This window comes from Antedon bifida, chromosome 1 (genome assembly GCF_963402885.1).
Source record: "Antedon bifida chromosome 1, ecAntBifi1.1, whole genome shotgun sequence".
Classification (NCBI taxonomy): domain Eukaryota; kingdom Metazoa; phylum Echinodermata; class Crinoidea; order Comatulida; family Antedonidae; genus Antedon; species Antedon bifida.
Window position 1 is genome coordinate 9,070,933 of NC_136226.1, and position 14,167 is coordinate 9,085,099.

At 34.2% G+C, this 14,167-nt stretch overlaps 1 protein-coding gene across 1 annotated transcript; it reads left to right on the forward strand.

Moving 5' to 3' along the window:
• Window positions 1-2,276: 2,276 nt before the first annotated feature.
• Window positions 2,277-12,777, forward strand: LOC144853635 (uncharacterized). Its single transcript, XM_078711376.1, has 2 exons — window positions 2,277-2,312; window positions 12,283-12,777. Exon 2 carries the CDS (start codon window positions 12,319-12,321, stop codon window positions 12,721-12,723), a length of 405 nt encoding a protein of 134 aa, XP_078567502.1. The 5' UTR covers window positions 2,277-2,312; window positions 12,283-12,318; the 3' UTR covers window positions 12,724-12,777.
• The last annotated feature ends 1,390 nt before the right edge of the window (window positions 12,778-14,167 follow it).

Below are 14,167 nucleotides of genomic sequence, written 5' to 3' on the forward strand. Positions count from 1 at the left end.
ATGAATGTGTTGTAAAATAAATGTGCTGTACGTTTGTCAAGATATTTTCTAATTCGTGCAAGTGTGTGGATTTTGAAAGAAAGTGTAGAGCTCAACTTATTGACATGGGTATGCCAGTTAAGTTGATTGTCAATGTGCACACCTAAGTGTTTGTGGTTAGTTTCTACTTTGATCGGTTGTGCAGCAATCGATACGTCTATTGTTTTGTGTTTAAGCCGCTGAGGGACGCCAATTAACATCGCCTCAGTTTTGTCAGTGTGTAATGATAATCGGTTAGAGGAGAGGTCAGAGTTGATGTTTCTGTTAATTATATGTATGTTAGAGTGAGAATAATAGAGGGTGGAATCATCAGCATAAAGATCAAGAGTGCCATGTTCTGGAACAGGGCAAGATCATTGATGTAAATTGTGAATAACAAGGGTCCAAGAATGGACCCCTGAGGTATACCGTGTGTTATGGTGAGAAAATTAGTGTTTTTGAATTTAACTGTTTGAGTGCGGTTAGTTAGATATGATGTGAACCACTCGATGCCAGATGAGGATACACCACACCGAGTCAGTTTTCTAAGCATGATCTTGTGGTTGACCGTGTCAAAAGCTTTTCTTAAATCTATGAAAACTGACCCGGTGAGGCGACCCCCATTCATAGCATCGAGCCAGTTGTCACATGTGTTAGTAAGTGCTGTAGTGGTAGAGAAGTGTTTCCTAAAGCCTGATTGGTTATCTGAGATAATGTTCTGTGCTGTAAGATAGTCATAGAGTTGGATATGAGCAGCACGTTCAATGATTTTAGAGAGGATTGGTAAAACGGATATAGGTCGATAATTGTTGAGTTCGTCCTTGGCCCCACTTTTATATATATGGGAACAACTTTGGCAATTTTTAGGGGTCTGTTTCTGCTGCATAACGCAATTTAACCGGTTATTTTAAAATAGACTACCGCGTTTCTGACGAATTTGTGCTCCGAAAATAACCGGTTAAATCTATGGGTGGTCGTCGAGCAAAACGTCATCATTACCCAAAATGCAATACACTCAGACGGAAGTAGTAAGTTGGCTGTTTGTTTACATCGACGTCAGTACACACGTGTGTGATATCGCCGAACATCTCAAACATGATAACATAATAAAATGTTGTCTCCAGATCTACAAGTTTTGTTTTTTGTAAAGCCTACTTAACATCGCTAATAAAATTAATTCTCATGGCGCCTTCAATAACATGGGGAGGGTCGTGCAAACGATAATTATTATCTAGCCTAATAATTCCTCAAAAAGGCGATGTCACACGGCCCTTCCCACGTGAACGACTGTTGTCTTCCGCGAGCGCGGTCCTACTAAACACCAAACGGAAACAAAAACGAGACTCAGAATGTTGCAATACCTACCAAACGAGAGTTGATAATTGTTAATTAATTATGAAAACCCAACTTATATAGCAAAAATCGTCCGAATTTATGTTAAAAACGATGAGTTTAGCCACAAAAACTTAAATCAAACGAGAGTATGCAAGTCATAGAATATCGCACGCACATAGTGCCTTTAATAGAATAATGAGTATTGAACATTATTTCGTATATTTATGTACTAACATAAATAATAACACATTTCTATGCTTAATAAAATCATATTTAATATATTATCAAAGGCTCTGATAACCTTTGTTTTCGGTCGATGTGATGTTTTTCTAAAAAATGATATGTAAAACGATCAAAGTAAGATTGTTCATTGTTCTCCTATTAAAGACACTAAGAGCGCGCCATAAATACGCGATCTTTGGTTTCAGTTTTTGTTGCTAAATTCATCGTTTTTAACATAAATTCGGACGATTTTTGCTATAAAATGTGAACAACATATTTTGTGATTTCATTCATCCACATGCATGTTCACTTCTTCGTTCGACTGTCAAAACCACGAGGAAAACACACATGGTTCGCGACGGTATCTGACTAACCGGTTATTTTGTATGCAGCAGAAACAGGCCCTATCATTACAATGATGGTCAATACTGAATACAGTATTTTATCTTGATGACGTCATTGACCTGAATGTCGAGGCCGACGATGTGATTAAAGTGTTACATAACCTTGGATGTTAACATTAGAGTTCTCTTATTGTTTTGTCCCATCAATCACCTGTTAACTCCACCCTTGATTGTTTCATAACGCATAAAACTGAGCCTCTTATCTCGGAACATTATTTGTCTGTCTTGTACTGAAAGCTTTAATCATTGGAAGCTCCACGCGGCATAGTCTACAGACAGTCGCTTTTTCAACGAGTATTCACAATTTTGGAAAGGTGCGGCCTACACTGTACGGTAAGTTCATTTATATCATAAGAAGAGATTTACAACGTTGAACAATAATAGTATGGTAACTACTCTAAAATATGTATATTTCTTAAAGGTAACAGTTCCTTTCAACCTTTGGCGTTGCCCTGGTTTTTTGCTGGAATGTCCATAAAGTCATTAAACTTGTCTTGTTCATATTTTCGCTTTTTAACCCAGTCGTAGTGTTTTATGGCATATCTTGAAGCCCATGGTGATAAAGAGAGAGTCCCGGTTCCATAAATATCTCTCCGTGTTTCGCAAAGTTGCAACATAACAATATCCTTTCAACGTTCGACTAAATCAGTAACTTTAATGCTTTCCAATTAGCACTTAATTTCAAAATGTTATTGATGCTCTCGCACGAGTTGTTTTTCCAGTCGATGGGTATCTACTTAGATGAAAGGTGTGGAATATGAATCTGGTATGTCCTGTTGTATGCGTTCGTTAATAAACAGTGCTGTTTTTCTGAATTCATATTCATCTTTGCAAGCTATCCGTTGTGTCACCAAATATGTTCTTTATCATTTCTTTGCGAAGTGATTCTTTTGCACCAATAAACTCTATATATATCATATTTCGTTAAATTAACACTTTAAATTGGTATTTCTTGGTTGGTCTTGGTAGGTCATACTACAGTAAAGGTAAAAGGTAAAGGTATTTATATTTGTCAGTGGTTGACGCAATGCAGACATTTATGACGCATTGTATGCATCAACTCAGTTCGTTTCGCGAACGCGACGCTTGTTGGTGTCTATATCGCGCTAAAATTGAGGTTTTATTGTTGGAAATAGTCTATTAGTTAGAAGTCTATATATATCATATTTCGTTAAATGAACACTTTAAATTTACAGGTCTTGGTAGGATACATACTAATGGTTTTTCTTGAATATGTATGAAACGCCTTGTGTTTAATATTTTACTAATACTTATTATTAAGCCGAATCGGCGGTCTTTAATTCCAGAAACAGCAGCGATAATTACGGCGTGCACATTGCCATCACTACAGTGAATATTACTTTTTTAACTCTACATTTATAATGTAAGAATGTTTATTAAACCTAATACATTTTTGTTCTCAATTTACTTTACAGGTGCCAAGAAGTATGTGTGCTTTTTGAAAATAAAGTTGTTTTGGGGTTTTCGTTTTATTTTACAAATTGTATTATTTAAATGTCGGAAATTAATTTAGATATTTTATAAATTATTTACCACTATTAATAATTCATTATTTATATCGATAACAAATTAGGACATTCTTTCTGTGCCGCGCCTACAGTATCAATCTAATCTTTTTGCTGTTTTACGATATACGATCCATAACGTACCCTCACTGTCAAACAGATACAGTACAGTTTCGTTCCTCCCACTGATGGGGGGCAGTCTTCTCTAGCATCCAAATATATGCTGGGTCCGACTGTTGAGGGGCTTCCTTGACTGGGTTAGCTTCTTAGCTTGACTAGGATCGCACTGAAGGAGATTGCTTAATTCATTAATCCAGGGGTCACGATAGTATGGTTTTCGGGCTTGTGCAAAGAGCATTCGTTTTGTTAATGAGTTATTTGGTTCTCGGCAGATATGGGCTATGTAGGCCTACTTCAGGTAGTGAACATGTATATAGTCTTTTAGTGGAGTTGCACCGACGATATTTTCAACATCTTTATTTGAGAACAGGAGACTGAAAATTCCATCTTCCGTAGATTGTTGTTGGTGCCCTGTAACCTTCGCTTCTTTACATTTATATCCTCCTCTTATCATCTGTCTCATGAGCGAGTCTCCAATTTCTTTATTTCAGTTTTTTTGGGTAGCAGGCTTGTGTTGCATACACTAATCTTGATCTTGCACAACTCTCCATAATTTTCTTTCTGGTATACATATTTACTTTACAGTCTTTCAATACATTTCTTGAAATTTTGCATTAGCTGATGATGCGCGACGCTCAGTAAAGCAGCATTCTTCTCTGTTGGTAATTGTGTGTCCTAGGTAAACAAAGTCTCTAACATTCTCAATTTGGTCGTTCCATAACTGGCGGCAGAAATGCACTGTGACTACAAATCCTACCACAGAGCAGCCACCTGCTTGGAATTGATTATTAATGGTATATTACAAATTTCACAGCTTAATTTTTTCAGAAACTGATAAAAAATGGAAATGGTTAAATAATAACCATTTCCATTTTAAGGTTAAATGCGGCCAATTAAAAAGTAACCTTGACTCTTGTTGTACAACACGGAACCACAAACGATTTGCGTTAGGAGAGGAATTAATTAGAATTATCAAATAATAATAATTCCTTCATGGACGGATCAAAGAATTTAAAAGTATGTCTTACAAAAATGTTTCCTAATAATATATATATTGCTTCTGTTCTATTGAATATAACTGCCTAAAGGAGCGGCGCGATGATTACAGTTTCCACCGTTAACCGCATATTTCTATATATTATGTTCTACTTTCTGACCACATATCTACCTTGGCAAGCATAAATAGCATCCCAATTGGTATACTTGATATAGCATAAATAGCAAATTAATAGCTGTGTAATTGCTGTATTTGATATAGCCACAAATAGCTTGCAATTGCTATACTTGATATAGCCATAAATAGCAAACAAATAGATGTTTAATTGCTATACTTTATATAGCCATACACAGCAAACAAATAGCTGTGCAATTGCTATACTTCATATAGCCATAAATAGCCAACAAATAGCTGTGTAATTGCTATACTTCATATAGCCATAAATAGCAAACAAATAGCTGTGTAATTGCTATACTTTATATAGCCATAAATAACAAACAAATAGCTGTGTGATTGCTATATAGCAAACAAATAGCTGTGCAATTGCTATACCTCATATAGCCATAAATTATAGCAAACAAATAGCTGTGCAATTGCCATACCTCATATAGCCATAAATAGCAAGCAAATAGCTGTGCATTTCAGCATGCATAAAGTATATATATTGGAAATCCAAAGGCAAATTACTGAAAAAAATGACAATGCTGTGGGTATCAGTGGCTGGATCTCAATGGAGATATTAAAAAAATCTAAATCAAAACGATAAAGTATAACAGCCAGAAAAGTTAGCAGAGCTTTCGGGCAACACATCAGTGCAAGTGAATATGAATTTGGATAACGTCATAGCATAAGAACTGGCAAGTGCTGCCAGGGTGGAGAGGAATAAAAGAAATACAACAAAAGGAGACATGGTGGTGAATGGTGGGTGGAGACTGAATAAGAGTAGAAAACAAAGAAGGTAGCTTGGTAGAGATATAATTTTGGAATGAAACTAAAAAACAGTTTAAATGGTGGTTAATATTGAAACTTAAATTTTGGTAGTCAATGGAATAATTTTACCGATCTGGGAGTATGTTCCTAATGTTAAGTCCAAAAGGTTTTAAGTTGTAATTCCCAGTGGTTTTCGTTGTCTTTGCGAGTTTTGTCGCTCCATTTGACATCATGGTCTATTGCAATAACTCTGAAATTTGCAATCGAGTGACCAGCTGAATTAAAATGTTCGGCTACAGGTTGATCAAGCTTTAATGTTTTGATAGCTGATCTGTGTTTTTAACTCTACATTTATAATGTAAGAATGTTTATTAAACCTAATACATTTTTGTTCTCAATTTACTTTACAGGTGCCAAGAAGTCTGTGTGCTTTTTGAAAATAAAGTTGTTTTGGGGTTTTCGTTTTATTTTACAAACTGTATTATTTAAATGTCGGAAATTAATTTAGATATTTTATAAATTATTTACCACTATTAATAATTCATTATTTATATCGATAACAAATTAGGACATTCTTTCTGTGCCGCGCCTACAGTATCAATCCAATCTTTTTGCTGTTTTACGATATACGATCCATAACGTACCCTCACTGTCAAACAGATACCAGCACAGTACAGTTTCGTTCCTCCCACTGATGGGGGGGGGGGGGCAGTCTTCTCTAGCATCCAAATATATGCTGGGTCCGACTGTTGAGGGGCTTCCTTGACTGGGTTAGCTTCTTAGCTTGACTAGGATCGCACTGAAGGAGATTGCTTAATTCATTTAATCCAGGGGTCACGATAGTATGGTTTTCGGGCTTGTGCAAAGAGCATTCGTTTTGTTAATGAGTTATTTGGTTCTCGGCAGATATGGGCTATGTACTTCAGGTAGTGAACATGTATATAGTCTTTTAGTGGAGTTGCACCGACGATATTTTCAACATCTTTATTTGAGAACAGGAGACTGAAAATTCCATCTTCCGTAGATTGTTGTTGGTGCCCTGTAACCTTCGCTTCTTTACATTTATATCCTCCTCTTATCATCTGTCTCATGAGCGAGTACCAACATGTCTCCAATTTCTTTATTTCAGTTTTTTTTTGGGGAGCAGGCTTGTGTTGCATACACTAATCTTGATCTTGCACACCTCTCCATAATTTTCTTTCTGGTATACATATTTACTTTACAGTCTTTCAATACATTTCTTGAAATTTTGCATTAGCTGATGATGCGCGACGCTCAGTAAAGCAGCATTCTTCTCTGTTGGTAATTGTGTGTCCTAGGTAAACAAAGTCTCTAACATTCTCAATTTGGTCGTTCCATAACTGGCGGCAGAAATGCACTGTGACTACAAATCCTACCACAGAGCAGCCTCCTGCTTGGAATTGATTATTAATGGTATATTACAAATTTCACAGCTTAATTTTTTCAGAAACTGATAAAAAATGGAAATGGTTAAATAATAACCATTTCCATTTTAAGGTTAAATGCGGCCAATTAAAAAGTAACCTTGACTCTTGTTGTACAACACGGAACCACAAACGATTTGCGTTAGGAGAGGAATTATTTAGAATTATCAAATAATAATAATTCCTTCATGGACGGATCAAAGAATTTAAAATTATGTCTTACAAAAATGTTTCCTAATAATATATATATATTGCTTCTGTTCTATTGAATATAACTGCCTAAAGGAGCGGCGCGATGATTCCAGTTTCCACCGTTAACCGCATATTTCTATATATTATGTTCTACTTTCTGACCACATATCTACCTTGGCAAGCATAAATAGCATCCCAATTGGTATACTTGATATAGCATAAATAGCCAAATTAATACAGAATAGCTGTGTAATTGCTGTATTTGATATAGCCACAAATAGCTTGCAATTGCTATACTTGATATAGCCATAAATAGCAAACAAATAGCTGTGCAATTGCTATACTTCATATAGCCATAAATAGCAAACAAATAGCTGTGTAATTGCTATACTTTATATAGCCATACACAGCAAACAAATAGCTGTGCAATTGCTATACTTCATATAGCCATAAATAGCCAACAAATACCTGTGCAATTGCTATACTTCATATAGCCATAAATAGCCAACAAATAGCTGTGTAATTGCTATACTTTATATAGCCATAAATAACAAACAAATAGCTGTGTGATTGCTATATAGCAAACAAATAGCTGTGCAATTGCTATACCTCATTAATAGCCATAAATTATAGCAAACAAATAGCTGTGCAATTGCCATACCTCATATAGCCATAAATAGCAAACAAATAGCTGTGTATTTCAGCATGCATAAAGTATATATATATATAAATCCAAAGGCAAATTACTGAAAAAAATGACAATGCTGTGGGTATCAGTGGCTGGATCTCAATGGAGATATTAAAAAAAGCTAAATCAAAACGATAAAGTAAAACAGCCAGAAAAGTTAGCAGAGCTTTCGGGCAACACTAGCCCTTCATCAGTGCAAGTGAATATGAATTTGGATAACGTCATAGCATAAGAACTGGCAAGTGCTGCCAGGGTGGAGAGAAATAAAAGAAATACAACAAAAGGAGACATGGTGGTGAATGGTGGGTGGAGACTGAATAAGAGTAGAAAACAAAGAAGGTAGCTTGGTAGAGATATAATTTTGGAATGAAACTAAAAAACAGTTTAAATGGTGGTTAATATTGAAACTTAAATTTTGGTAGTCAATGGAATAATTTTACCGATCTGGGAGTATGTTCTTAATGTTAAGTCCAAAAGGTTTTAAGTTGTAATTCCCAGTGGTTTTCGTTGTCTTTGCGAGTTTTGTCGCTCCATTTGACATCATGATCTATTGCAATAACTCTGAAATTTGCAATCGAGTGACCAGCTGAATTAAAATGTTCGGCTACAGGTTGATCAAGCTTTAATGTTTTGATAGCTGATCTGTGTTGTGTCATTCTCATACGGAGAGTGTTTTTTTGTTTCCCCGACGTACTGTTTGCCACAAATATTACAGTATATGAGATAAATGACGTTTTTGGTTAGACAATTAATTGATTGTCTTATCCGAATTATCCGAAATTTGCCTTTGGATTTATATATATATATCCAATCTGCAGACAGTACTGTTTCGATCTTATTAGATCTCGTCAGTGTATATCTCATTCTCACAGATTTCCTCATCTTTATCGTTTCAAATTAATTAATTACATTTCAGTATATCACCGGGCGGTTTAGAATTAATGTTCTTTGCCTGATGTGTTTATTATATATAAGTATCTCTTCGGAGATCCCGCCTCGTGAATAAAAATACTGAAAGATGAGGGCGTATCAATATGATCTCTGGTGCGCGTGCGTACAACCAAGGGACTAGTGCTGTTCCGCCGTACCACGCCGAGAATGTTAAAGAGTCGCTATCCAATCGATTTTGATACCATGAAAGCCCCAGTGGTCTAATGGTTAGGACATCTGCATATCAAGCAGGCGGTCAGAGTTCGAGTCTCGGTTGGGGCGACTTTTTCTCATTCTCACAGATTTCCTCATCTTTATCGTTTAAAATTAATTAATAATTTCAGTATATCACCGGGCGGTTTAGAATTAATGTTCTTTGCTTGATGTGTTTATATATAATATACATCAAAAAATGGAACGCTGCTGTTACTATGTATGGCTATAAAGTAGTAGCGTATCATCGTCATGTTAATTTAAACAGTACCTAAACTGATCACGCTGAAGATTGCTATGTTATAAATATTTACATATATAGGCCTAGGCATTTGTATATAAATTTTGTAATTTTTTTTAACATAATTTTATTTTTTTAACTGACTTTTTCAAATTTTTTAATGTTTTGTATAAATTTTTGTATTTTTTAAATATTTGTGTTTCCATATATATATATATAAACAAATCAGGCAAAGAACATTAATTCTAAACCGCCCGGTGATATACTGAAATTTAATTAATTAATTTGAAACGATAAAGATGAGGAAATCTGTGAGAATGAGAAAAAGTCGCCCCAACCGATACTTGAACTCGGACCGCCTGCTTGATATGCAGATGTCCTAACCATTAGACCACTGGGGCTTTCATGGTATTGTTCGAACTCGATTGGATAGCGACTCTTTAACATTCTCGGCGTGGTACGGCGGAACAGCACTAGTCCTCAGTTGTACGCACGCGCACCAGAGATCAAATTGATACGCCCTCATCTTACAGTATTTTTATTCACGAGAGGCGGGATCTCCGAAGAGATACTTTTATATATATAAACAAATCAGGCAAAGAACATTAATTCTAAACCGCCCGGTGATATACTGAAATTTAATTAATTAATTTGAAACGATAAAGATGAGGAAATCTGTGAGAATGAGAAAAAGTCGCCCCAACCGAGACTTGAACTCGGACCGCCTGCTTGATATGCAGATGTCCTAACCATTAGACCACTGGGGCTTTCATGGTATTGTTCGAACTTCATATATATATATATATATATATATTTTTGTAAATCAACAATTTCAGCCTTCGGGCTGCATGTTTTTCATTATATAAACCTGAATAGAGGATTGTAGTGAATATTAATATACACTATAATGTCTATGGTATCATCTACTGTAGTTTACATTAGCATCCGATTATTTTTTCTAGGGCACCAACCGATACGTACTTTACTGTATCAATACCACCTATATACATTACTCTACTTACTTACTTACTTGTTTCCGGAGCTCAGCATTTGCTGAGAACAAAAAGAACAAAATAATCACATTTTCACAGATGGTTTACACAAATATATTTTGCCTGAACATAATGATACTTGAGATTGTCTTATAGTCTCATTATGCACATTATGTGAGCTTTGACCTCAAACGTGACCTCATTTTTTCACTGTGATTGATGTTTGTATGAACCCTAGGCATTTTAAGGTGAATATTAAAAAATTTGCGTTGGCGTTTGACGTCTGAATTTGTTAGTGGATCCAAGTTGCATCTAAAATTTTCTTCTAATCTATTCTTGCTTGGATTTAATATTACTATAGGCCTACTTCTATTAAAATTCAATCTTAATTATTTAGTATCTGATTTATAAAAGGTTCTTGGTTGCAAATTCACAAAGAATGAAATCTACAAAGTGGTGACCGCACCCAATACTCCCATTCATACTGGTCATGTTGTTTTGGATTTAGGTATTGTTCTTTCGTGGATTGTTATTTTAATTACAGACCAGATTAATAAACAACAGTTTAACACCTTTGTACAGTACTTACTAGCCTACAGTACAAAAACACTTTTTAATTCTTAAAATAATGCCATCTCATCCATTAAAAAAATGTCCCATCCGTAACATTCAATACATGTTTGATAGTAATGTTTTTTTAATAAAAAATACAAGTTTTAAAAAACTTGTTTAAATCTATTGCAATTTAATATTCTTAGGAGTTGAAAATTAAGATTTAAAATTAAGAATTAACTTTTTTTTTAAATTTTTGGAGCCATTACTTCAATAAACACAAGTGAGGAAAAACCCAATCGAAATTTCTAAGAAGTAACAATTATGAATTTTGAAATGCAAGTATGAAATTAATAAACAAGTTTAATAAAATACTTGATTATGAACAATTGAAGCTTACTTTGAAATAAAAAGTTAACTACAGTATATTTATTGGGGAAAATGTTAACAAGATGCATGGTTTTATGAAATGAAAAGGATTTAATAAATGATATGTCCCGTCCTTAACAAAAAAATGTCTGTCCCGTTCCTACGAAAAATATCATCAATATATTTTTGAATATGATATTTTCACCAAAAGTTTTAAAATATTTGTTTATAATGTATTGCATATAGTTTTTAAAAGGAGAAAACAAAATATTAAATTGTGGTATCAAAACTTTTAACTGAAACATAAAAAACACCATAAAACTACTATTAAAATGTCGCGGATGGGACAATTATGAATTTTGAAATGTATATATGAAATAATAATGAGATATAGTCCTCAGGAGGAGAAAATGAAATATCAAGATTTTTGCATCATTACTTTAAAAATAAATGTAAAAAAAAAACGCCCAAAACGTCGCGGACGAGACATTTATGAATTTGAAATGCATGTATGAAATTAATAAACAACACAATTTTAATTAAATACTTGATTATATATTATAAAGACATAAAGTAATTCTGTTGATAAAACAGTAATAAGATGCATAGTTTATGAAATAAATAGTTTTAAAAATGTCCCGTCCGTAACGTCAAATATGTTTTTTTTCATATTTAATATTCAATAACTTAAAAAATAAATATCAGAAAAATAAAAAAAAATGTATTTAATAAACTTCAACATGTCTACTTTGAGAAATGGCCAAGGGTTACATCAAAATTAGTAAATGAAATTTTTAAACCCACGGACCAAATACTGTGGAATGCCCCTATATTTTATTAGCTTAGATTATCGTTTTATTCAGTTTTACTGTGTTTGGAAAAGTATCAGTGACTATGTTTGGAGAGCTGCCTCTCCGCTCTCCCGTATATGTTCAGCATTTCGTCTTTATCACTTTTAAAAGATCACCGGTACCTACTCAACTTAACTTTAGGTGATATTGAAGTTACTTGTCAATTGTTCTTTTTCCATTTATATATGTAAATTCTGGTACGTGATATATTCCAAGTAAAATGTGTTTATTTCGGGTTTTTTTTTTGTATTTTACAGATATCTCTTATTTACAGTTGTATATCAAACAAGATAATGAATAAGAAAACAGCAAGTGAGATGATAAAACACTTTGAACTTCAAAAACATGTTGAAGGAGGATACTATAGAGAGACATACCGGACTGAGCATAGCACAGCTATACATTACCTGGTATCCAAAGATAATAGCATTGCTTTGCATCGAATAAAGGGCAAAGATGAGCTTTGGCATTATTATACTGGAGACCCTATCGAAGTTTCCATTTTGAAACCTGATGGAAAAGAACATTACAAACAGTATATATTAGGACCAGACATAGAGAAAGGTCATAAGTTCCAGCTGTTGATTCCAGCAGATCACTGGCAAAGTGCAAGATGCGTGGCTGGTGCAGAATGGACATTCTTTGGCTGCACTGTTAGCCCGGCCTTTGATTATAAAGATCTTGAGATGGCAAAATAAACGGATTTAAAATTAATCAACAACCAATTATAACTTTTAGTTAGACGATGGAATGTAGCACAAATGATTAAGAGTACGAATTAATTCTAATTTTTATGGATAGGCATAGTTTGACATTTAAACACAACAATTTTAATGAAAAAATTAGTTAAAATCAAGAAAGCCAAGAAAATAACAGCGTAACATACAAAATTGGCATTAAATGATCACTTGACTTTGGTTTACGTTATTTAATAATTATACACCATTTTCATACGACAGCAAATAATCAGTAATGACAGTATAATATATCCAACCGTCGACAAACCTACGCTGTAATCACGTTAAAAATAGTCTATGAAATGTTTTTCTTTTGAAGAACATGTACGTTTTTAATTTATCTAAATTCGAACATTTGAACTAAAATAGTGGTAAACTACAGTGGTTTAGTTGGTAATAATGAAATAAATAACGAGAAAATCTCGTTAGTGTTCGGAAACTGTTTTCAAAGCAAAGAAAGTTAGTCAAAGACAAAGTTAAAACATTAAATAATGGATCATCCGAACTGTCGCTGTTGTGATTCATGGTAAAATAATTTTTTTTTCATGCAGACATGTAATAATGTTCTACTACAGTACAATAATGCCTATAGAAATAACATACAGATTTATGATATGCATTGATTTAATAATTCCAGATCCTCCTGTGTTACATGTTTGTGGTTTACTAGGCCTACTAATTGATCTTGTATTTGTCGACTCCGTCGCTTTGTTGTTACCATCATCAGCAGTGCACGTAATACCATCACCTGTGTACCCCTCTGGACATTGCGTGCACCAATACACTATTATGTAAATTAATGCAATCAACCAATGGATAGCAAGGGTGAGATTCGCATTCGTTTATATCATTTTCGCATAGCGTTCCGAACCGTCCTTCTTGGCAATTACAAGTGAATAATCCCAAGCCTTGTTTTTGCTTAGCTGGCTGTGTACATATTCCAAACGGTTCACACAGACAATTAATTATTTCTAAAGTCAAATTAATGGTACGCTGGTGTCTCTCGGTGTTATAAAGTAAAACTTTAATGTACGTGTTTTCACCGATGTAATTATCAATGGGAACAGTCCAAATGAATTTGCCGTTTGTTGTAATTGAAGAAAGCGATGGTCCATTGACGAATTGAAACATCACTGGTAATGACGAAATCTCATTTACAAATTGAATTGTTAAACTATATCCTGGAAATGCTCGGATTATGTAATTCTCTGGAAAGATTAAATCAAGTATTTCACAATCTCCCGTAATTTTTTCGGAAAATACTATACATCCTGGTTCTACAACAGCGCATGCTCGTTCCCTTGATCTTTCTCCATCTATGCATTCTGTCCAATTGCTCCATCGTTTTAGTTGATAAAACCTCCATATATGCGTCCCAACAAACTTTTGAATATTTTGCTGAAGT